The sequence below is a fragment of the Enhydra lutris genome, unplaced genomic scaffold, assembly GCF_002288905.1.
Source record: "Enhydra lutris kenyoni isolate GAN:26980312 unplaced genomic scaffold, ASM228890v2 scaffoldscaffold5, whole genome shotgun sequence".
Classification (NCBI taxonomy): domain Eukaryota; kingdom Metazoa; phylum Chordata; class Mammalia; order Carnivora; family Mustelidae; genus Enhydra; species Enhydra lutris.
This window is the reverse complement of record NW_019154089.1, coordinates 47,739,968-47,765,264: the sequence shown is the minus strand read 5'-3', so window position 1 is coordinate 47,765,264 and position 25,297 is coordinate 47,739,968. Positions and strand designations below refer to the sequence as shown.

General features: G+C 41.8%; 1 protein-coding gene across 3 annotated transcripts in view; it reads right to left on the bottom strand.

The window, feature by feature from the left end:
- Nucleotides 1-9,636: 9,636 nt before the first annotated feature.
- LOC111141114 (DAB2, clathrin adaptor protein) overlaps nt 9,637-25,297 on the bottom strand; it is a 49,855-nt gene continuing 34,194 nt past the window's right edge. For 2 of the 3 annotated variants that reach the window (XM_022493454.1, XM_022493456.1), the window contains 6 exons: nt 20,067-20,720; nt 18,891-19,053; nt 14,329-14,961; nt 13,622-13,731; nt 12,974-13,041; nt 9,637-11,407 (listed from right to left, as the gene is read on the bottom strand). In XM_022493454.1, coding sequence (XP_022349162.1) covers nt 12,979-13,041; nt 13,622-13,731; nt 14,329-14,961; nt 18,891-19,053; nt 20,067-20,720 — 1,623 coding nt within the window. In that variant the 3' untranslated portion in view covers nt 9,637-11,407; nt 12,974-12,978. Of the gene's footprint in view, nt 11,408-12,973; nt 13,042-13,617; nt 13,732-14,328; nt 14,962-18,890; nt 19,054-20,066; nt 20,721-25,297 lie in introns of all 3 variants that reach the window. The other variant, XM_022493455.1, reaches the window with a different exon arrangement.

Below are 25,297 nucleotides of genomic sequence, written 5' to 3'. Positions count from 1 at the left end.
GCCCTGGGTGGCTCAGTGGGTTAAGCCGCTGCCTTCGGCTCAGGTCATGATCTCAGGGTCCTGGGATCGAGTCCCGCATCGGGCTCTCTGCTCAGCAGGGAGCCTGCTTCCCTCTCTCTCTCTCTGCCTGCCTCTGTCTACTGTGATCTCTCTCTGTCAAATAAATAAATAAAATCTTTAAAAAAAAATTTCCCTTTGGTTTCAGTTTGCTTGGGAACTTCGTGGCATAAATTATATTTATTGTCCAATAATAATACTTTTGCTCCTTTTTAAGGCAGAGTCACGCACATGTGTACTTTAGAATGTACAACCATCAGGCAGAACACTTAATTTTTACTGCAGAATTGTAAATGTGTTGGGCATAATTCCATCTGGATCTCTTAAAGTGATGGAAGCAGTTTTTTGGAAGTTTATTAGTAGACATTTCATGGACTCCCTCAGGACCCAAGTAGGAGTTGCCACTTCAACCCGTATCTGTTTCTGACTGGATCCCGAAAGATCCACGGCTTTTACACTGCTACCCTGACACTGTAGTACTTTCACTTAAAACACATGCGCTTGCTGGAGAGAATTAGAATTGTCAAATATTAGGCCCTTGGTTTGGGGTGTGTCCTACTTGACGCTCTGTCCTCAACATCTCGGATGTGCCTACGGCCATGAGGCTTCAACGGAGAGTGGGAGTTATGATTCATAGATGAATAAATCAATGTGGATGAGGAAAATGATGTCCAGGAAGGGGAGGTGACACTCCCAAGGTCATACAGTCGGGGTGGGGCAGCATCGGATTCCAGCCCTCTCCACTGTTGGTTCTACGCCACTTTCATTACAGAACTTTCAAACAGGCTCTTTTCTAAAGGAAGAGAACAGTTTCTCTGTGGAGTGGTTCTGGGGCTCTGTGTCAAGTTCAATGGGAGTGCTGTCAGTCTGGCATCTCTTTACAGTAATAAGAATTCCTGCGGCTCAGATCTGTTTACAGTCACATGGAACTACTTAGGGCCCCCTTGACTGCATACAGCACTTCATTTAAGGAAAGACTCAATATGATCCCTTTTCCTTTTGAAGCTGACAAGATCTGGCTATGCCACCTTCTACCCTTCTGTTTACCAACACTGCTGACTATCTACATTCACCCAAGACTTTTGACGCTGTCCTCTCTCTTTCTCCCCACTCTAAATCCAGCCTTTCCTTCAGTGATCTCAGTGTTCTCTGAAGTACCACCCTACCTCAGTCTTTCTTGATGCCAACAGTTCTATGAATATGTATCTTAATCCCATCGAGGCCACTGTCCTAAAGTCATTCTAACACCTGTGAAGGCTTCATCTTCGCAAATGTCAATATCCTACTTCCACTTACCTCATCCTCATACTCTCAATATCCCTTTTCTTTGCTTTATTGAACAACCAGATCCTTGATTTCTCCATTTTTGGGTTTCTCTTATTGCTCTTGCCTTTGTTAACCACACTTTTTTGCAGTCTGTATCAACTTTCTTCCCTTACTACATGGTTATGCTCAACCTATTACCGATTGTCCTTGGCCTTTACTACTCCATGGAAGACCTCCTTATTGCTAAATTTGGTGAACACTTCTTGGCCCTGATCTTTGTCCCATAGGGGCATCTGACTTGACTGGCCATTCTTATGCTTTAAAATTCTTTGTTCTCTTGATTTTTGTGATACTACATTTTCTGATCCCTTTTTTTTTTAAAGATTTTATTTATTTACTTGACAGAGAGAGAGATCACAAGTAGGCAGAGAGGCAGGCAAGAGAGGGGTGGGGGAAGCAGGCTCCCCGCTGAGCACAGAGCCTGATTCGGGGCTTGATCCCAGGACCCTGAGATCATGACCTGAGCTGAAGGCAGAGGCTTAACCCACTGAGCCACCCAGAAGCCCCAACATTTTCTGATCTTCTGCTTCTCTTTTGCCAGTTCCTCTCCCTTGTTCATTATACAATGCTGATATTCCTCAGGGGTCTGTCCTCCATCCTCTCTGCTTCTCAGTCTATCCCTTCTCTTCTTACCCACTCTAAAAATTAAGCCTATTCTTCAGAACCAGAAGTCTCACCATTGAAGTTCCTTTACCAGGATCTTCTGCGTTCTTGTTTTAGAAGTATAGATATCTCGAAGTGATACTTTTTGAAAAATGCAAACTTACGGTGTTACTTCCCAGCTTAACAATCCTCAAGTACTTTTAAGAAGTCTCAATGTGGAGTTTGATTTGCCCATATGGTAATTCGAACTTGCTGTGTCTAAAATCATACACCTAATTCTTGCCCTATCCCTGTCAAGGAAGTTCTTCTTATATTCTTTATTTTCATGAATGAGTCACCAATAACCGTCTCTCTGGTTTCTATATCTGGAAGTCATCTTTCTTTTTATTGCTTTAGTATTTCTACAGTGTGTGTAATGGTAAGTGGGTTCATTATGGGCACTTCATAGTTATTCCATAGGTATTTCAGAGTTACTGGATGACTGGTTGATTTCACTTGGTTCAGGTATGTTTGGTTTCTGGAACTTGGAGCTTTGACAAAAAGAAACTAGTATTTGAGGACAAAACTATATACAGTTTTATCATTTAACAACATGTAAACCCAACTCAATATAATAGGGGATGATGCTTTGCAAATCTTAAATTTTCTTTAATTCTCTCCTTTAAAATTGTTTTTTGACTCTGAGACCTCAAGGCTGAACTGTGAGGCTTATTGCCCAGGGAAGGAGATGGTGGAATAAAGCAGCGATTGGTCACCTGTGAATCTCAAAGTAGTGGGGATAGCATGGCTTGTGATGTAGATAATGCAGAAGACTGCCTCTCTTGTTGGAGCAGAGCAGTTGTGAGAGGGTGGGAGGGAGGGGGAGGGAAGCAGGCCTGGAGATGAGTGTTTGTAGTAGACCACACTTTGGAATGGGGCCAGCATGGTAAGTAGGTTGAGGTCAGAGCAGATGTTTCTTTCCTTGCCATCTGGAACTCTGGGAGAGCAACTTCCAGACTTTCCCAGTATGGGGGAAGCCAAACCGGAACAAAAGTGGTTGTGGTGTGTGGTTGGGCAGAGGAAAAACTGAATTTGGCTTCATAGGTTTCTTTGGCTGTTGTGGGCCACAGAGGATACCAAGAAGTTCCCAAGCCCTGAGGAGGGTTAGAGAGGGTAGCTGGCAAACTCGCTGTCCGTCGAGGGCAATGTGGCCCTAGGGTTGAGGCACAGAGATGTAAAGGCACTCACAGGCAGATGTCCATGGTCCAGTTGGTAAGGACCAAGGTAAGGGCGCAGGCTTTGTACAGAACCACCAGACCTTGTAGGTCCCTCAGCTGCATGGAGAGAAATAAACTCCCCATGCTTTAGCCAAGAGTATTAGCCACAGATCCCACAAGATAGTGGCCAAGTAAATGAGGTATGTGCTGTAGACTAGAAGATTCAGAGGAGAGTACAAGGACCTGTCTGAGGATCCAAGCCCCTTTTCAATGTTCCTCTCCCCCCATCAAACTAACCATCATCGTGGAGAAGAGCAGGTGAAGGGGAAGAATTGTGAACCACTGGACACATAGCTGAGAGAGAAAATACCCTTAGAGGGAGTCTGGATCGGGGTTGCAGGACCTGACTAAGTGTTGGCATTCACATCTAGCAGAGTAGAAACTGAGGAAGAGCACATTGGGAAAAGAGAGAAGGAAAGATGGAAAGAAGGAAAGAAAAAAAGAAAGTAAGAGAGAAAGAGATAAAGGGAGAAAAGGACACAGGAAGGGAGAAAAAGAGGAAGGGAGAGGGAGGAAGGGAGGAAGGAAGGAAGAAAGGGAAAAAAAACACACAACATAGATATATTTTATCTCTCCACCCCAGTGTAGTTAGTGTAAGCAAATTTTTGACCCAATTTAAGAAAAAAAAATTATTTTCTTCTCTAGGCATGTTTTGCTAATCCTTCTTCTCTAGGGAAGGGCCAGTCAGTAATTACAGATGATTTAACTCAGGAACTTAATCCCATTTCTGGTCTGGCATCATCAACTCCTTCATTTTTTCCTCTTTACTGATCTGTGCTTTTCCCTGCCATGGGGCTGTGTGTGTATGGTGGATGGGCTGCAAGGCATCTCTCTGCTCTGTGTTCGCTTGTTCAGTTTCCAGTCTCTACAGTACAAGAGTTTGTGTTTGTCAAATCAGAAGAATGAAGAAAGTCATCACCACTAATAGGTTTTTTATACCCTGGAGAACTGAGAAGGGGAGAATAAAAAGCACTGTGTAAAATAAACTACGTTGTGAATACATAATTTTGATTCAGTTCATTAAAAGCATGATACCATGGGGTATCCAATTTTATGAAACATAGACACAAAAGAATTACTGTTATAAAATTGGACTCCTCATTGACCATGGAACATCCAACTAGCCTTCCGTAAGCAGAAGCAGGATGGTTTAATATTTATAATGCAGAAGATGTGGGGAGAACATTACTCACAACCCGTCTTTCATTGTGAGTGGCCTGTAGCTTACGTTAAATGGGCTGATGGGAAATACCTGAATTAGAATGCGTTATGTGAGGTTAGATTGATGTGTTGCATTTATAATAACTAGATAATTCAAACTTTTAAGTGATACCTAATTCATTCTGAAAATGTGCCCTAAAAAGCCCAAAGGGAGATCAACTTGCCGAATTAAACATAAGCATAAGTGTATCATGATGGGCATATTGGTTACAGGAAGCAGAAGAGGAGACCAGTACTATGAAGAGAAGAAAATCTTGGTGAATGGAAGATAGGCCAGCATAATGGCACTGGGGCCAGGTTTTGGAGGCAGTGGAGTGCTGGAGTGGTGAATTTGAGGTTAACTGCCAGGACACTGGACACTTCAGCCCTAGCTTTGTGACTTTGGGAATTCCTCAGTGTCCTCGTCTATAAAATGGTGGTGGTAGTAGCAGCCTGCTTCATAGAACTGACATGGAAATTAAGTCGTTTGTTGTAACACACTCAGAATAGTGTTTGCGGATGGTAAATGCTGGGTAGGTGTTTGCTATTATTATTTAGTGACTTCTGTGGACCATCCCTGAATCCAGTCTGGCTTTCCAGATTTGGCAGTCGTGCTTGCAGTGAAGGGAAATGAAGAATTGTGAAGCACGTCAGCAAGAGCTCAGGAATTCTACAGTCCTCTCTCCTTCCAACTGAGATGGTGCATCATTTTGATGTCAAAGTACGTTATGCCCACATTCAGGCTTCCTGGTTGGGGGCTTTTAGTAAACCCACGCCCTTCTAACTTTTATAGTCTCTGGTAATCCTCATGATATTAATGCACAGAAACCAGTCTTCTGCATTCTTGAGCTTATACTTTCTAGTGGAGGTACCTTGACATTGGCTTTGCTGACTATGCTTTCCATGTGTGGGCTTCTCTTCTGCCCTGAACATGCTATGTCATCAAAGATTGCTATGATCTGCACTTGGAGGCAGGCCAACTTAGGGTTAAACTATCACCCAGGCATGTGGGAGACATGGATGGCTAATCCATCACCCATTTCTAAGGCTCTCTTGCCAAGGCAGGCTTCAAGGACATGTGAACTGTGTAATCGGACAGGGCTCAAGCGCTTGGAAAGGTCCCATGGTAGGTTTCATGCTCTATTAGTGCCATCTTGAAATTCTTAATATTGTGTTTAGACTTTTGTTTTGAAAGCAAGTTTGATTGGAAAAGGGAGCACACACATGAGCAGAGGAAATGTATGCTGTGTCCCTTACTCCATACTACCACATTTGCACAGAATGCTTATGTTGTCCCATGAACATGGAATTCAGGTGGACCCATGATGTGTGGGAGTTCAATGAATGAAAGCAAAAGTGAATATAAGATTGGCGTATTGTGCCTAGCACCATGTACCTATACCCGTATACCTAGCCCGGAGAGGTCATACTCTCCATTTGAACCAGAACTGACTTCCAATACAAGAAGAAACACAAATGAACAAGAAACACTATCAGATCTTTCTTAATAGTAGTGTTACTTCCCTGCATTAGCCATCTACTTATGCTGAAAATAATCATATAAAAGGAAAGAAAAAGATAGGGCCGCCCATATTTCTTCTTTCCACCATTTTTCTTTACTCATTGGTAACTAAAGGTAACATGTATTGACTGGTAGAATGTTCATGTATCAAGAAGTGAATTGAAAACAGTTGAGTTAGTTTTAGGCAGTGTTTCTACTGTTCTGGTAGGAATCAAATACATATTATGTTAAATATAGATGCATGGATGAGTTATGAAATACAGATTGTATAATTTCAGAGATTGCACTTGCCAGCTAAACATTATCAATAAAATTCACATGAAAGCTTTAAAATTTCATTTCTTTTTTTACTTAGAACAACATTAAATAGCAAATAAAATATATCATAATAAGAAAAAGGTCGCAAAAGAAAGGATATGTCATGCATCAATGTCTTTAATGGCACGTTTTCTCCTGGTTTATGAACAATGGATCCTCTATTTTTATTTTGCTCTAGGTCCCAGAAATTATTTAGCCAGCCACGTCTCGTCCTTAACTACGTTCACTATAGAGACTGACAAAGCTAAAAGCTTGATTTCCCATCCTCCTTCCTTCCTCCCATTCTGCCCTCCTTGAACACTGATGTCATATTTGGAGCTGTACAGCCATCTCGTGACCATTAGGCAATAAACACAAGAACAGAGTGTCAAAAGGCTACAAAATTTGGGGTGAAAAGCTAAAATAGAGACCATGTCCATGAAGGCCTTGTTGAGCCGCTCAGCCAATACCAGCAACCATCAATCTGGACTTTTTATGTGAGAAAATAACCCACTAGTAATTTTAACCATTGTGAGCCTTTCCTTTGATGTAGTCCATTCATTAGCAATGGGCACGTGGGCTATAACATGCCAGCCTGTTCTCAGAGGTTTTCAACAAAAAAAGACAACTCCTCCTGCTTCTAGCTCTATCATTTCCATCATTAAGTCTCTAGGCCAGTCTCTCAGGCTAGTGAGGGAGGTAAGGAGGCAAACATCATATCAGCTTTCCATTCCCCTCCCCCTCCCTCTCCATTAGCTCCTGCATTCCAACACTCCTCTTAGCTGCCCCTGAACAAAAGGCTCTGTGGTGATCAATCAGTGTTGGTAGGTTATCTGGTAGAAGTACCCTCAGACACACCCCTAGAACCATCCATAGCTCAGCCTCAGCCCAGTCAGGTCATCATGTAACTTTTACAATGGTAATAATTTCACTTTCTTAAAATTCAGGTAAAATAATAATAATTGAAGTTAACCAAGTGAAAAGAGAGATTTGACAGAAAACTCTGTAAATAACATCAGAAGAAAACGTAGTCATGGAGACTTTCAGAGTCAGGTGTTTTTCCTTCTTTTATAACCACCTCAACTTTGGTCAAGGTGGAAACCCAGTTTCTTTGCCACTGAGTAGCCCACACTGTCATCTCCTTGGAGACTGGCACTCGTATGATTTCAGCACACAATAGAGATTTAGTAATTAAGCACATAATTCCAGAAAAGCAAGGACAAACAAGGGGCTCAGGCCCTCATTAGGTGAGATGACACATGGCTGGCCCTTGGCCATCAGCCTGCCTATAATTAGGACATGTTAACAAGGCTGCTGCTGTCACACTGTGTGTGTCTAAGTTTGGCGTATCAATTTAGAACTGAGTCTTAGTTGTTTTTAATAGAAGAAAGTTGTTTTTAATAGAAGAAGAAACATTTCCCCGCAAGAATGAGATATTTTACTATTTAGCAATTTCCTCCAATGGTAATAGCTTAAATATTTACCAGGGACTTTTAGAGAGTGCCTGGCTTTTACTAGAAGACTTTCTATCGAACCCATTCCGGGAAAAGGGGTCAGAGTCCACACTCATGTTTTTTCAGGGTCAACCAACTTCTGAGTTAGCTACATCCTCTGCCCCCCTCCCCGGCCCCCCTGCTTTCAGCACAGGAAAGACACAGAATGTGTTTTGCTTTCTCTAGACACCAGGGTTAACATTTTGATGGAGCAGTCTGAAATCACAGACTGAAAAGATATCCCTACCACAAGGCAGTTTTACAATAAAATACCACAGAAATCACTCAAGAGTTGGAAGGGATTTTAAAGCATGAATGCCATTCTTAGATGAGAGGGAACAGTGACAGCTCCCACCCCATGGGATTATGATATCAATAGAATGAAATTAGGTTGCATAAATGGTAAAGCACTTCCTAGATGCAAGATTACCTTGATAAAATCAATACCTTCTCCCTTTGTATTGCCTTTAGGTGAAGAATTTAGGGGCCCGGTGCTGTTCAAGTTTAGCTTTTAGCTTAGAGCTATCTGATGCCTAAAGGAAACCTGCCTCCAGGTATAATAGGGTTAGCATAAAAGCCGAGCTTCTGACATACAGGTCTGACCAGGACTTTTACTAAATAGACTTGTAAAGAAGAGGATCTGCTTCTTTGCGGAGACACTTCAGGGAGCACCTCTCCCTGCTTGGCCAACAGTAGTTCTTACGGTATTGAAATGAATGTCCTCCCCTTGTTCGTATGAGCAAGGGTTAACCTCTGGCAAGATCTTACAGATTAAGCCACATGGAAACAGCGCACAGGCTCAGGGGGTCAGACACACTGCAGAGCATTTGGATAAGCCAGATAATTTGTGCAACGTGTTCTTATCAGCAGTCTTCTCCAGCACATCTGTGGCTTACTGGAAGCTGCTTTTGTGTGGAAACTGTTTTTCTGTATTCTACTCATTGTTGATAGAAAGAGACCAAATGTTTCACTTAAGGGGAAAGGTAAGGCAGTAATAATGAACGACCTATAATCATAAATCATAAATCATAAATCAAGGACACCCACCTGCTCCCAAGTTTGTCCTAAGACTTAGAAAACTTTAAGATCAAGACTTTTGTACCGAAGCAATCCTGTCTCAGGGACATCTTCACGGGAGATCTAGGTCTTTTTGAAAAAAAATGGGAGCCTTGAGCTTTTATCCTAGGGGAGAGTATTTAAAAGTGTCCTTGTGCTAAAGATGTCGGATCGTGGGCCTGCCCACCTCAAGCAGAAGCTCTCCTGAGAGTGGCCTACACCAGCCCGCATCAGTCCACACCGTTGTGTCTTGGTGAGGACAAACATGGCTGAGTCAAGAACAAGGAGACGCAAAGGGTAGAAGGTGTGAACCAAGAGTTCATTAATAAATCATTTTTTTTTAAAGATTTTATTTATTTATTTGACAGAGAGAAATCACAAGTAGGCAGAGAGGCAGGCAGAGAGAGAGGAGGAAGCAGGCTCCCTGCCGAGCAGAAAGCCCGATGTGGGGCCCGAACCCAGGACCTGGGATCATGACCCGAGCCGAAGGCAGCGGCTTAACCCACTGAGCCACCCAGGCGCCCCAATAAATCATTTTTATACTAGATGTCAGTAGTGGCTGTTCTGATACAGGTCTTATCCACCGGGCTCCTGTTAAACTCTCAGGAAGAGAATATGTGTAGGTCAGGGAGTGGAGAATAAGGCATGAAAAGATATCAGACAATGGTTTACTCATGGTCTCATTTCCCAGATTTCCATTTTTTTCTTCTTTATGACAACCCAAAATGCATTAATATTGACTCACCTTGGACTGATTATATTTTATACATCAGTTCGAAGTAGGGGTCAACTGTAAGAATAAACTGATGCTAACACATGAGAGTCTGCCATTCCAGTTTATTGAAATGAGTAAATTTATAGCTTTATTTGCATACAGAAAAGTGCACAGGAAAATAAGTATGTACAAAGCAGTGTGTGGCTGATCATCCTTTTCCAAATCTGTCTATTTTAAAAAAATTCAACTACCTAGATATAATTGCCTCCAGTTGAGCACATTCGGGTATTGGGACATATAAAATAATATTTTAGGACTGTGTTTATAATGACTGAGTAGGAAGCCAGATGGAAAATTATGCCATTCATGATCAGCTATTACCATTAAACATAAAACCACAGGAATTTAGCTTGGACTACTTAGGGCTAATCAATAAACATTCATGAGGCCACCATCTTGGTTTAGATCCTAAGCAGTCATCCTCCTCTTCTACCTAAAGTTAACATTGTATGGTTGATTAACACCCATGAGAACCTGAGCATTAAGGGTCAAGAGATACATTTAATAACCCAACATAAATATAACAAAATGAAACTCATTTTGGCAAGAACAAATCCTTCAGAACTGTGCTAACAATATGACTGGAAATGAACTGGGAGAGTTTCCAAGGTTATGAGGAGAAAAATACTGCAGACGTTAAATTTTCAATGATAACACCAAATACTTGTTCTACAGCTTCTCACTCCACCCCTCCATTCATCATTTATCCTCCTACTAACTAGGAGATTGTGGCTTCAAGCGAGTTTTCCAGTTACTTGATAAAGGTCTAGCATGACCCCATATAAGCACCCAATATATTTGGCACAATTACATTGAAGTTTCTGATGTGTTGGCTCTCCAGAATACAGTCCTTCATTGCCCAATTGAGTTAGGTTTTTCTTTCATTTTCTTCAACCTGAACTGCTCTTCTGGAACTTCAGATCAAGAGGATGGCCTCCTATTCCATAGAAAGGATAAAGGTTGTGTCCATCTGCAATTCTAGTTATGGGATTTAGTGACTACTGAGAAGGCAGAGACATTTCAGATCCATGAATCCTTAGATTTTTTTTTTTTCCCCCATAAAACTGTTGCTTGTGGAAGGGAAGTAATGTTATATGAACCTGGGAGGAAAACTGACTGAAAAAAGAATCAGAGGGAAGAGGAGAGGAGAGACAAATAATACTTTTCCCTCATTTGCACTATCAAGCAAGAGACTGGGGCAGGGGGAGAACAATCTTGTCCTTGAAAGAAAATAATCTTCAGAAAGAGAAGTTATATTTTTAAAAAGGTCCTTAAGTGTGTCAGATTCCCAAGTGTTTAAGGAGAAGTTGGATTTGCTTCAATTTTACTTTAAAAATTCTTTATAAATGTTGATATGAAGCAAGATTTAAGAAGGCATTTTGTTATACTATAACCTTTAGGATTTATGCTGTGAAACAGAACCCCCAAACAACTTTGAACAGTAAGGATTTTAAAATTTATTCAAAACAGTGTCATCTGAGGAGTTGTGGTAGCTGCATCTCCCAACCAGAGGGTACACAGTACAGTGTTCTAGACGGTTCTAGGAACACACTAGGCAATGGTTCAAGTAGGGTAACTACTTCATTTACATTTAAGCGAGAGAATTTAGATTCTTAATTTATTTAAAGCCATGGATTCAGTTTAGCTTTAATCTAAACATAAAAGTGAAAGGCATTTTACAAGTGGAAGAGGCAGCAAGCAACAAGTCAACAGATAATATGTCAAAGCTGGAACGAGAGCAGAGGTCGTCCGGCTATTAGCTTTGTCCTTGACTACTAAGGCCAACCTTTTTGTTCCTCTGGATAGTCATCATATCAAGCTCCTAGAGAAGTGTAGAGAAGAAAAAACCCATGGTTAAAATTTTGGGGTTAAATATCAATGTATTAAATATCAAGTCATCATTTAAAACTCAATAATAGTATCTCCTAGGGCTGATGTGAGAGGCTTAAATAAGAAAATAAATGCAGAGCCTGAAATAAAGTGATTCACACAAATGTTCAATAATATTAGTTATTTTCTCCCATGATCATGCTCCCCCACCCCAACCCCAGTCTATAAGTTAAGCAAGTTCACCAAAATAATCCTTACTTAATGACCTAAGAAAGAAAGGGCCTCCAAGGAGACCTCTTGTCAATGCAATTTAGTGCAAAAAATCCTCCTAGACTCCGGATGCATTTTATTCCTTTCCATTTGTCCATGTTTGCCTCCCTTGGAGACGAGGGTGAGAATGAGCCTCTGTTAAGACTTCTAACCCTTCATTATATTACACTGTTCTATCAGCATTAGAAACCACCAGGCTGCTTGTAACCTGGAGCTTTTCCTCAGCATCCCTCAGAGAGGGACTTCTTAGGGCTGGAGTGGGGCCCCAGAACTTGCTTTTTCCATAATCTCAGCCTGTTCTCTGAAGCAGACTTTCTGGAAAAGCACTTTAAGAAACACTGTAATTCTAGAAGTCAAGTAAGGGAAAACAATCCAAATTGCAAATAAAGTCAATCTTACTGTTCATGTCAGATTTGAGATATTTCTCTATTTAAAATAATTAAATTCTAGGTGGGTCAGGACAGAGTTAGTAGGAGTCCCACCTGGATGGGGCAAGACTGAAAATAACAGGTTTGGTTCCTTTCATTCTTTTTCTTGTTCTCCCCCACCAGCTATGCCCTTCCTCCTCTAAAACGCAGCCAAGCCTCCTTTCCTCCACTAACTTCAATCTTCTGAAATCAGACAGAGCTGCTTCCACTCACTGTTGATAAAGAAAGGGTCACCTGAGCCCTCCCAGGGTCTCAGTCTAAGGCAGTTACACCTAATAACTCACCTGGGATAAAATCTACTAGTAAGATGAACCTGCAAACTCATCTGCTCACACGCTGCTTCTGAAGGAGGTAAGGGCAGCTGTCACCACTTCTGGATTGAACGCCCTCAGACTATTTTAAACTAACTGTGAGACTCCTCACAGAGAAATAAATTGATCTGGGAGGTGGCCTCTGTTCAGCTGACCTGTCCTTAGCTACAAATAGTCTTTGGATTTCGAAACATCTATAGGAAACCAAGTAGTTATGAGGATGTAAAACAAAACAAAACAACTAGAAAGCTATTATGTGTTCTATAAGTTTATTGTTATGCAAAAATGGTATTCTGAAGTATCAAAAACACAGGATATGATAGAAATCCATATCCCCATGGGTATATTACTGTTTTGTAGCATGTAAAAGAATTCTATTCTTAAATGCTCAGCTTAGTCATTATTGAGTTAGTTAAGCATAGATTTCCATGTTTATTAGTTCTAAGTTACAGAGATTTAACCTTGTAACAGTTTGAAAATTAAAATTTCACCCTCACCCCGTCCCATGCTTTCTTACCAAACCTAAGCTTCATAGGATCTTCTACTTACAGAAGTTAGGCAAAAGGATTTCCAAAAGGATCCCTATATACATCAGAAGATGTGGGTTGAGAAGCCATCTATGAAGATAAAACCATCCAGTCAATACGTTTAATTACACTTACAGAGAAAAAAAAACAAACCCTATAATTAAGACTTCTCAAAGGTCACAGACAAATCAGATATCATGTGGGTCTACAATGATTTGTGTCTGCCTGCTTATAATTCGTGATGTGTATTTATTATTTACATCAAAATCAGGGTTCATAGGTTTGCCTTTCCAAAATGAAAGGTACTGTTTTTATGAGATCAAGGACTGAGGGCAGGAAGTCAGGAAACTAATTCCTTGAAAAAATTTTAAAGATATTATTTTGGCTCAATTTTCTCTCAAAATGATTTTGGGAGCCAGGCAAAGTGAGATCTGTCCTTGAGACTTTTTCTCTATGATATTCATTTCTCAAGCTCAGGATAGTCGTCCCTACCAAAACAGTCTCTCCCCAGCCTGAGTTGATGTTTTCACTGTGATGGTTCTCAGTGATAAATCTTATTTAAACATCCTTTAGCACCAAAGAGTTATTATACAAACAAGATTAATTCACGATAAAGTAGCTCTACGTGGCTTGTATTTGGGAGCAACAGCTTCTAGTAGTTGATACTTACAGAGGCTTGTGATGAACCGAAAGAACCTTTAGAGAAAGGGTTCTCAAATGCGTTGTCAGCAGATTTGGTAATTGGCAGGGAACCTTGTCTGGGAGCTGGCTTTGGTGGTTCTAGAAGGCAAAAAACACCAAGAAGTCAGTAGACAATTTTTTCCCCAGATATAAGCAAAAGTCCCTTGTCCCGTGTCCCCCCCCCCCCCCTACCCCCCCCCCCCCCCCCAAGTCAAGGTTATCTCAGAAATTAAGTTCCATACTTTGGAATTTACATCATGGAACAAAAATCACCACAAAATACTAGGACTCCTGGTGATTATTACAGGTAAATTCATCCGAAGAGGAGTGCATATATAACTGTGCATATATAACTGAAGTGGAAGACATTCAGAATTCCCTCACTAAGGCGGGGGAGTGTGGCCGAGGCTCTGTTACAGAGCCTTCCAAGTGCCACAACCCACTGAATTTCAAGAGCTCTCGGCAGCCCTTCTAGAACTTGCCACAAGAGGGCAGTATTGGGCCAGCCCTTAGAAATATCTAAGGTAAATCATTTGCTCCATAAAGTCACCCGCCAAGTTGTCTCCATAACCACGGATTACCAAAGAGAGCAAGAGTTAGGCTACTGGTGGGTGGGAGAGGGTTCTTCTAAAGACTCTGTGGGCCCATATGACGGGGGAAATACTTGTTGGTATGGTAGAGAAGTGGGTAGCTTACCATTGATCTTTTTCAACAGCTGATTAGCATCAAAGTCATCATGGTCTGCATTCTCCTGAGGAATGCCAACTTTGCTGTTGAAATAATTGGAGAAGGCACTCGAAGTCCCAGAGGAAGTCTGCTCTCCCTTCCTTGCAGGCACAGCAGGTGGCTGCCGCAGTTGGAAGTCCTTAAACATTTCTTTCACTTCTTTGACTTCTTTATCCCCAAGTGGGTCCAAGGCAGTGAAGGCATCACTGGAGATGTCCTTTGGAGGGCCAGTTCTGGGAGGTGGTTGAGGAGGAGCAACCAGAAGAGAGGAGAGCATAGAAGGGGACTGGGTAGACACAGCAGAAGCTGGAAAAATATTGCTCTGGAAAGGGTTCCCCAAAGAGCTTGTTGAGGACCAAGTATTGGGTACCACAGATGCTGATGGGCCCCAAACAACAGGGGCTGGGGGCGAAGCTGAGGCTGCAAAGGATGAAGGCTGGTTCCAACCTGGAATAGCTGGGCTTGTCGTAAAAACTACTGGCTGACTGAATCCTGAAGGCTGACCACTCAGCATGGCTCCCGGGACCACTGAAGTGGACTGATTGAAGACTAAAGATGTTGGGTTCCATGGTCCTGCCTGAGGGGGGCTAACTGGTATACCACCTGAAGGAAGCAGAAGAAAGGACTTATCAGGACACAAACTTGAAGAGGATTTTTGAGTTTCAGGAAACACAGCTCTGGGGAGGGGGAGAGGCGGGGCATTTACCAAGCATCTACATGGCCAACACCTTCCTTAAGCCTTAAGGCTGGCATGGAAAAAAGGCATAGAGAGATTAAATCAGTCTAAAGATTAACTAGCTAATACAGAATAGCTCGCATTCAAAGGTTGGTTGCTTTTTGAAGCCCTTTCTTTCTACCACAGATTTTAAACTTTTCTCATTAGAAGGGTAATACACTCCATTAGGACCTGGTCATGAAAACATTTATGACACTGATACATTTCAAACAACTAGGACAGAGCCTCTTGATAGCATGAGTGCATCTGTTGAGTGAATACATTTACATAAACAAACCCTACTGATTACGAAGCAGTGAATTAAAATAATCCATTGGGTACTCTGAGTCATCGATTGGATCTTTTCATTTGGCAGCTGGCTCCTGTCTGGAGTCTCATGGAAACCAGCTATCACGCATGTGTATTAGGCCTCAACATGCTTGCGTCCTAAAGAAACCATTTCAGTTTCCTTGCTTTTAAATGCTGCCAAGGTTGACACAGCTACATAAAAGGGCGATAAAGTTTGGTTGATGCCAAGATAGCTTTAGACTTTTATACATATACATGGAGGAAAGGCTGGTTTTCCTGGGAGAGCTGTTTCAAGGAAAAGTGCTTCCTGCCATGTGTCACTCACTAAACCTTGCCAGAAGTCAGAACACAATACTTCAAAGTGGAAGGGAGGGAGAGAAGACAACATAGAGCAAAAAACAAAAACACAAAACACAAAAACCCCAAAACTTCGTGAGGTAGCTAATTGCTTGTGTCCAGACGCCTAATCTTTGTGGGGGAATGGCTCCATCTCCTGTGTCTTCACCATATTGATTAAGAGTTGATGAAGTCACTAAAATGCAGGTCTCTCCAATATTCTTCCCCTCTTCTTGAGAAGCTCATTCCCTATATCTTATTCTCCAATGTAGGACATTTTTCTCTCCTGCTTCTTCCCAAGTATATTAATGACCCGTCAGACTGCCACCAACCTAAATTCAGCCTCATATCGACTCATGAATGATGCCCCCCTCAAAATCTGCTTGCTTTGAGCTGTAGAGTAAGAGCATTCTTTAGTTATGAACATTTTCTAACTGAACTAAGAAAAGACCTCCAAATGTCTACCTTGCGTTAGGAATGTTTTTGTTTCTAGACTGAGAGATATTTTGAAAGTGATGTTCAGGGGCTGATGTAGCAAGATATTCTACCTTAAATTTTATGAGTATTGGAGATGGATGTTACTTGACTTATCATCATGAAGGCTAACCATCTGGCCACGGAGATGTATGGTGTGCTCAGAGACAGTGGTGGGTTTCAGAAAAGGTCATCTTACGAACTTAACATGCCTTGTTTTTGAGGTTAGAGAACTGGGTACAAGAATATTAGTTATTAAAATGGGGGAAGCTCACAGTCTGTGACAATAGAGACTAAAACTCAGGCATACCAGCTCCAAATCTAATGCCCTATTCTCCTGTTCTGCCTCCTTAGCATCAAGGGATAGGACTATGGAAAGTAATCCAAATACTTATTTCGTAGTTACAGAAATTAGACTTGATTTACACTAAAGAGCGTACATATTCTTTTCACAACTAATCAAGGGAAGAGTTCTCTCACATTCTATACTATGGGGTTCAAAAAGTGGGTTGGGTTTGAGCGAAGTGATTGCTAGCGTTTTAAAAAAATTTATTTGAATTTTGTTATCCAAAGCCAGAGTCACTCACTTATATTTTTATGCCAACTGGATGTGCAAATGGGGTAGAATTTTATCATTTTTCATGTTGGATGACTTGCCTTCCCTTAGGAAAATGTATGGCTTTGCTCAGAGATGGTATTCGAGGGAGTGGTGGTAGTTAAAGAGAAAAATATTTTATCTGCCAGGAATTAAAGGCTTTCTCAGTACATGCTTATGCCAGCCTTCATTCCCATCTGATGGATTTCATGCATTGTGTTTCCAAGATATTTTAGGCTCTGCTGGAGAAAGTAGAGGCAAGGGGTAAGTTAAAAGAAAAGTGTGGGTGTAAGAAGTTAATTTTATTACCTTCTGACGCTAAATTAAAACACAGGGTAGCTAGTCAAAGCTGAAGGCTTAGCTTTCTACAACACCCTCTCCCCACCCCCAGTTCTCCAGAAGAGACAGTCCCCCAGCTGGGTCTAACGGAAGCCAGACCTACAACCTTCCATGGTTTGGCTGAGGATCCCTGCTAGTGGACAGGGGCTATACTGTAGAGCTCAGTTTGAGTCCCATGTCCAAACTTGGAAGGATCATCAGTATTCTGCAGTTGTATACCCCAAGGCTTCAACAGGGGCACCTAGCCAAAAAGCTTCACTTCGTCTGAATAAATTAACAGTTATAGGGTCCAGCTGTATTTTCGAGCTGACTTGTTAAATATTGGCTGTAAAAATTCTTTGGGGCATTGATATTAGACGGTCAAGCTCTGAGATGTGATGTAGTTGCCGCCAGTGCATGGAAGCTCTCGACCCTTCTGCAAGGAAAAGGCACTCACCAGCTCCGCTTGGGGGGCAGGAAAGGGAACGATGCAAAAAAGGGAAAGTCCGCAAGAGACATGAAGTACTCGGGGAGAGTCTTGATGGTGTAAATGCAAGAAGAGACCCGGAACAAATTGACTTCCCACACCCGCACTGATTTTAGCCACTCAACGGTTGGGTAAAAACCCCCTCTTGCCGCCATACTCCAGGTAGGATTAAACAGATTTAATATGAAAAAAATGAAAATATTTTCCTTTGCAGGAAAGCAGCAGGGGAAACAAAAAACCAGGGTCCTGATGACTGACTCCGCAGGAGGCAGAGAAAACCAAGAGCCCTGGTGAAATTTTACAAAATGGAGGAAGAGAGTTCCTCTTCATCCTTAGTTCCCCCAATCCCCTCCCAAGACAGAGTCTGTTGGGAGCTTGTAGAGGTGCCAAGAAGCAGAAAAATAAAGAGAATCCCCAGCAGGATAGCAAAGCCTGTTGTTGGGGTTTCTGAAGACTGTACCATGGAGGCAGAAAGGAACTGGAGGCCGTGGGCAAACAACGGCAGGGCTAGTCCTCAGCCAAGTGGCTTCCCCCAGTGTCCTACCACAGAGTGGCTTAGTGGCTCACATGAGCTCCACACATTTATGAATGAGCACCGGCACACAGCCTGGGCATCTGGTAAAATCCTATCTTGCCCCTTATCTTTGTGTTCTTTTCAATGTCAGGTTTCTAGCATCTGTCTTCTAATTCTATTAAGACACTCCGATAGCCAAAATATTGGCAAGGAGCAGCTGAGGCTTAAGTATTCAGAGACTGATCAGCATATATGCTTGTCTCATACCCATCGTATGCCCAGCAGAGCCGGGCTAAGAACCCAAGACTTGCAGTGTATGACTTACACTTGCTTCGGACTTAACTTACATCCCTCTCGGGGATAAGACAGGATACCCTATCCAGGAAGCATATCAGTTCACTGGGAGATAGGGCTTTGATCTAGTAATGGGAAATTGTGTGGCAGAGGTGCATGTCACCAGTTTTTCCAGCTCTATCTCCTTTCTCCAACGAAACTGGTCTGAGCATCAGAATCCCTTAGAGTTGTCTTCCGTAAGCCACTGCCAGTGGCTCTGGTGAGTGCAATATTGAAAATGGTTTTCTCTCCATATGCCAACTTTAGGAGCCAAATTCCAGTTGCAAGTCAAGGGTACCAAATGAGGGTGGGGTCTACGGAAGTACAAGTGGGATGATCAGATCTTCTGTCCCTGGAGCCTCTGTGGATATGAAGTGCCTTCCTCCTGCACACGATAATCTTATGAATGAAAGCAACAGAGGCAAGTCTTACTCCATCTTTCAGCACCTACCTAGACCTGCAAGGGGTCCCGCCGGGGCAGAAGCGTTTGTTTTGAAGAGATCCAGAGGGTTGGTCTGTAGGGTTGCGGACTGTCCTGTAGGTGAGGTCTGGCCTGGAGCTTCTGAGACAGGAGGGGTAAAGATATCTGCTGCAAGCAAGTCTTTTGCTGGAGACTGACAGGGCAGAGAGGGAGACACAAGAGTTACTCGGCAATTGTGAAAAACAGCTTTATTCTGTCTCCTATTCTGTACCTCAGAGTTGGGAACCACACATAGGAAAGCTTATTCCTCTTACTGGTAAACTACTACAAAAAGCCAAAACTCCCCTCCACCACCTCTCACCGCTCCGCCCCCAACTCCCCCTGAACGACAGATCCCTGCCATGGACAGAATATTTGGTCTTGGTAACTGAAGTAAAGAGGACTTTCAAGGTGAAATCTATTTGGCTCATTTACACATTTGTATCTGTCTGGTCTCTTTATCCTCCAAAAGCTTGAAGCTGGGAAAGAAAGGAGAACTATAAATAAATAAGTAACCTACATATTTTTGATTATTCTACTAGGTTTAAATCGGTGTATGTAAAGATGACACTATAGTCTAATTATGAGGCCAGCCTGCGTATTCTAATGAGGTTTTTAAAGATATATTCACAGAAACCACATTTTAAATTGCTTTTCAATGAAGTGGTACTAGTAAATATTTAAGTGTCCTTTAAAGCAATGGATCATTCAGTCAGCATTGAAAAGAAGAGGCAAACTCAAGAATTTTCCACCACCACCCTGGACATTAATGCAGCAGGAGGGGTGTGTGGGGCGTGTGTTAGTGTGGGGAAGGTACACAAGGCATCACAAAGAACCCTTGCCCTCCCCTTCCAGAATATGACGATCGAACTTACCAGAGGTACAGAAGCATAGCAGCATTAAAAATGGAAAAACTTGTGTTTAGTTAATAACAAGTGACAAGACATGCAAACGGAAAGCAAGGTGTGAAAACACTGCCAAGTGAGAAGCTTAGCAAAGGCGGCAATCAGAGGAAGGTATTCCTGGAGAAAGATGTGCCTTATCCCACCTTCTATTTCACAGCCACACAGGCAACTACAAGAGCAGCAGGAAAGAGAGCTTGCATCACACCACCCTTTGGTACCGAGCATGCATTCTGCCAATGGATATGTGGAGAAGACAATTCACCTTAGCAGTCCTTCTGCCTCTTCCTGGTTTGGTACTTTGTGGAGGTGGGATAATGGCTATGGAGTCATGTGGTGAGGACTGGACAGAGCTCTCCAAGTCCTGCTTTACGCCATTCAGTACAGACAGTCCTTTGGGAGGGCTTCCCACAAAAGGGTTCGGGGAGGATTTGATATGGAAGCCGTTCTGTTCTCTTTCAGATACCCCATTTTGAGTTCTCACTGTTGGCTGTGTTTGCGTACTTGAAAAGGGCCATGGGCCTGCCTGAGCTTCCTGTTTGCCAGTCCGGTTAGAGATTTGGTCAAACTGTTGACCAAAGTAATCAACATCCCCATTCAGGGGCCCGTTACTCAGGGGAGTAGACAAGTTACTCAAATTCTCTTTCTTCTGATCTGAAGATTTGAGAGAATCAAACGAAGAGGGTGCCGATTGGTCTGGCGGTGCAAAAGGATCGTCACGGAAAGGATCAGGATTAGGGGTGGGAAAGAAGTTGAGATTGGCAGAAAAGGCATTTTCAGGCAGGAAAGATGCCTGAGGCTTTGGTCGAGGAAGAGAGCAGGAGGTAATGCCATTTGTTAAGAATGGATTTTCTCTTAAAGAATTCTGATTGGTGTCGATTTCAGAGTTTAGATCCACTAACAGGATATCTTTGCTTTCCTATCACATTTGGGAAGAAAAAAAAAAGAGAGAAAAGAAAGTGTTAGTCCATGTTGTGACTTCACATGAGAAAGCTACAAAAGACCATCAGGATCATCAAAATTTCCATTAGAGTTTGATCTTGACAGACCGGTTAACCGTGACCTCCTCCCATCCCCTCCCTGAGTGCATTTCTTTCCTAGCGGCGGAACAGGTCCTCCCTGTCCCTCCCCGCCTTGTTGCCCCTTTATTTAGGTCTCCACTTTGTTGGCCTTTCGTTAAAATGAAACTCTAGTCATGTGTCTGCTCACCCTTGCAGACTGTGTTCACGACCCTCGTTGTTCCCATTCCTGCCTTTGCGAGTCTTGAAGGGAATCGACTACCAGTCACTCTAAGCAATCATCTAAGCAATTGATTATCAAAATTATTGAGCTTGAATGTAAGAGAAGACCTCAGAAGTGTAACCCAGCCTCCCACCTGAGGCATAGTCCCATCTATTATACCGTCAGAGTCATGTAACAGCATCTCTCTAAATGAGCAAATTCTCTGGCCAATATTTTATAGTGCTGGTTGTGACAAAGTCTAAGGTCAAATATATTTCCCTATAATTGGTCTTTCCTTTACGGGGCAAAAACAGATTTTTCCCACCATTCATATGGCTTGTCACGTATGCCCCTTTAAATATGTAAGGATCTTTTTGAAGGTGCTAGTGAAGTTGGATCTCTCATTCCCATCCTCCTAATCTCCTCTGGACACATCCTTTCGTCTGTGTCTTTCTAGAAAGAAGAAAGTGACACTCAAAATGCTGATATATTCTAACATACCACATTAACCTCTCATATTTGTGCATTTTTTCATAATACAGCTTAGGGTCGTCGGTGTTATGACAGTAATCTCACTATTTGGTGGACAAATTCAATAAATCTTTAATTTATCTTTAATTTATGTACGATGTAATCTTTAATTCACGTATAAAGTAGAGATGTGGCTTTAGAGTTAATTTGAAAAACATACCAAATATTTAACTCTACAAGATCTAGTCCCTTCCTATCTTACTTTCATTCTCCATTGTTAGAAAAGATATCCCTCTCAACCCAAAATCAGCAAATTTGAAAAATCTGACATGTCTTTATTCAGGTCAGTGACATAACAAGTTTGGGCTCACCCTGGGTTAGGGCTGTCAAACTGACATAGCTTTCTTCTGACTGACTTTGATCCATTAACTTCTCATCTATGCTAGCCATGGAAGAATATAGTCAAAGATGCCTACCTGAGATGGAAGTTAGAGGTCTAGCATTACCCCAAGCAGCTTACTAAATATTTTTGATCATTGGGACAAAAACAACCTCAAGGGAATATGAAATTCTCAAACTACTGAGTAAAAAGGGCCCAAATAGGCCTCCTTGGCTTTAGGTCTTGAATCAGGCCTAATTGGTATTCTATCTTTGGTTTCCTTTACTGTTAGGTATAAAAACACAATTCTTAAAAGCCAGTTTTTCTCTTTATAACTAGAGGAATTTGTCAGAAGAAAGAGCTTATAATTAAAAAAAATCTTTTTAATCAAAGAAATGGATTGGAAGATCTCTTAATGGAGGGCTCTTTAGCAATCAAAGGATAGGACAAAACGTATTACAAAAGCTTGTGATTTCAGTATTTATTCATTTATGATGAGCCACCTCTGGGTTAGAACAGTTGGGTGTTCACAGCTGGTAGAGTTCTCCTTTTCAAATACTTCAGAAGAAGTTCTTAGGACACCAAACAGGAGCCACAATGTTAGACTTCTGAATAGTCAGCCTATAAGTAAAATGTATAAGGCTCTCCTCAGGTTGGGTTTGTTGTTAATCCAGGATTAAGAGTCTAGTTCATAGACTACAATGGGATGACTTGAGACTCCTCATCTGCCCCCTAGGTCAGAACTTCATTAATTCTTGGTTGGATTGTCAAATGCTGCATCTGCTTGGCCACCATCTGGGCTACCTGAGAGATAAGCACTGATACATGAAGGGGAAATGCAGTCCTGGCTCGTAAGGAGCTCCAGGAAGAGGAGAAAGCAGGCAGCCACAGAGGAGTCTGCATGAAGGTGAGCTCTTATATGCTGAGTTCTACAGCTGAGCTTTCTCCAGGAAGCTGGTCTCTCGAAACCAGTCCAGCCGCTAAATCCCCGGACTTCCCCACTCAAAGCTCTCAGTGGCTTCCTGTGTCCCCTCTGTTAAAATAAGCCTCATTAGCCAGCCTTTCAAAGTGACCTACAATAGGACCCAGTTTATTTTTAGCCTGACTGCTCTCTATGTTCCTAGGCACTTCAAAGACCCAACTCAAGTTCAGATTCTTTACAAAGCCTTTTCCTATTGGTCTTTCTACTTCAGCATCCCCTGTGCCCACCCATGGCGTCTCTTGTCTGTATGACACTGTGCTTTGTGCCCTGATCCCATGCCTGTACCAGACGCGACCTCCTTCATACCTTATGTTCTTCTCATAGCAACTGTACTTTCAAATTATCATTTTAAAAGCCTGAGAACGTGTCTTTTTGGTTTTTTTCTTTCCTTCTTTTTCTTTCAAGTGGCAGTATGGAAGAATATTGTTCAGTTATTTTCCAGTAAAAATTATGTTCTAAAGGATACCACTTAGTTTGTAACATGAGTTTTATTTGAAACACATAAAACCATTCTGTATGAATGCTGGGGGAAGGCCAGATGGGGCAGGGAACCAGTAATAAAGTCCAGGTAATGTAGATTTCTTCCTCTCGTCACCTCTTCCACAGCAACTGTACTAAGATTGTGAATATTTTTAAACATTCTGGTTTTATCAAGTAGAGATAAATCTGTTTTGTGACCTGCGAATATGGAGTCAATATGCAAAAACACGTGGGCAAAACCCAACCAGCACATAATCAGTGCCTTTAGCATTCTCTTACTTATCAGATACCATCTACTTTGATGGTATTTATTACTTTAATTTATTGTTAGTTTAAGACTCACTTTTATTTCTATAAACCCAACATTTTTAGAATGCATTAAGTCTAATATAACTAAGACTCAGGATTACTCATATTGTTTTCATTTCCTCCTTCAGAACTTTCTAGAAGTCTACAGAAGCATATTAAATAGTCAGTGCTTCCTTGCCTATCCCAATGGAATTCTATTTCATAGATTGAGTGCTTTGATCTCTTTCAATTTCCATGTTTGAATGTCAGTTACACTTGGAAAGTAGATCATTCAGATATCAATTCACTTTGGGAAGGGGGCTACTGCGGAGGAAGGTTAGTCTAGGAAGCACAAGTACCTCAGGGCTAGGACAGACATTTCAGGGTCATCCAATCTTGTCTCTCAAAAAGTGTATCCTTAGGATGGTAACACACATTATGAAGAATAAAAGGCTCCACAAATGAGTGGACAAATGAGTCCAGACTCACTGCTGAAAAGGACATTAAGCTGGCTTCTCAAATGTAGGCTTTTTAGGGCCTCTGAAATGCCGTTCTCATTGTGAATCTCATAGGGTCGGGGACAGAGAAGAGAGTATGCAGCCCCTGCCCCTTCCGATCCCACAGGCCTGAGCATTATAGGAAAGCTCATGGACTGCCATTCTCTCCACTACTCTGGCAAGTGAGACTTACCCTGTCCTTTACCTGCTGCCACTTTGATTGCTATGATCTTCTTGGTCATGTAGAATTGCTTGATAATTCCCTGATATAAGAAACTCCTAGACAGTCCCCTCATTAATCTAGACTGATGCTTTTTTTGTCTCTTATTGCTTTTCTCATCTTTTATGGTCAAGTTCAGAAATTCATTTTCTCTGAGATATTAAATGAACCTCTAAACTAGACAAATACCATGTAATTAACATTATTGAATAGGCTTTGTGATAAGTTTTAATGCTAGTCTCACTGCTTGACGGTATACTTCATGATGTCATTGACATTGTACCTGTCCCTCACTTCTGTGTCCTGCCCATGGCAGGTACTCAAGAAACTGTCAAAAAAAAAAATAGTTAAAAGAAGTCAATCAAAAGTACATGGGTAGCTTAACTTGAGGCCTGTTTTGGAAGCTCTGAGACTTGTGCTTAAGCTCTGAATTTGGACCTCTTTCTCAGGTGAATGAATTTTTTTCAGAATCACCATTTCCTTACCTATAAAGGAAAATACTGCTCCGTTTTTACAAAGTTGTTGCGGGTCAATCAATATTTAGAAGACTTGATACACTATCGGGTCCTTCAAAGAATGACCCACTTTTTGAAACAAGGACAGTCCTTGTGGTTAAACATAACTGAGCATCTTATTTAAGTCTTACTTCACACCAAGCTTATGTTGTTAATTCACAATAGAAAGAACAGAAAAATATTGAAGAGGCCGGATGGTTTTACAATTAATCATCTAGCAAACACTTCCTTTGAGTGGAACTTATGCCAAGGATTATTATTCAGGTCCCTCTCTGATCCTAAGTAATACCTAGAAGGACTGCACTGCCTGTCCTACGGCTCAGATCTATCCTCCAACCAAAAATAATATAACTGAATTAGTGCTGATAGGTTCCCATGGTAACTTAAGATGCAAATATGTTCTAGGACCCAGTTATACTTTATGCGGAAAAATCAGTGGGTAC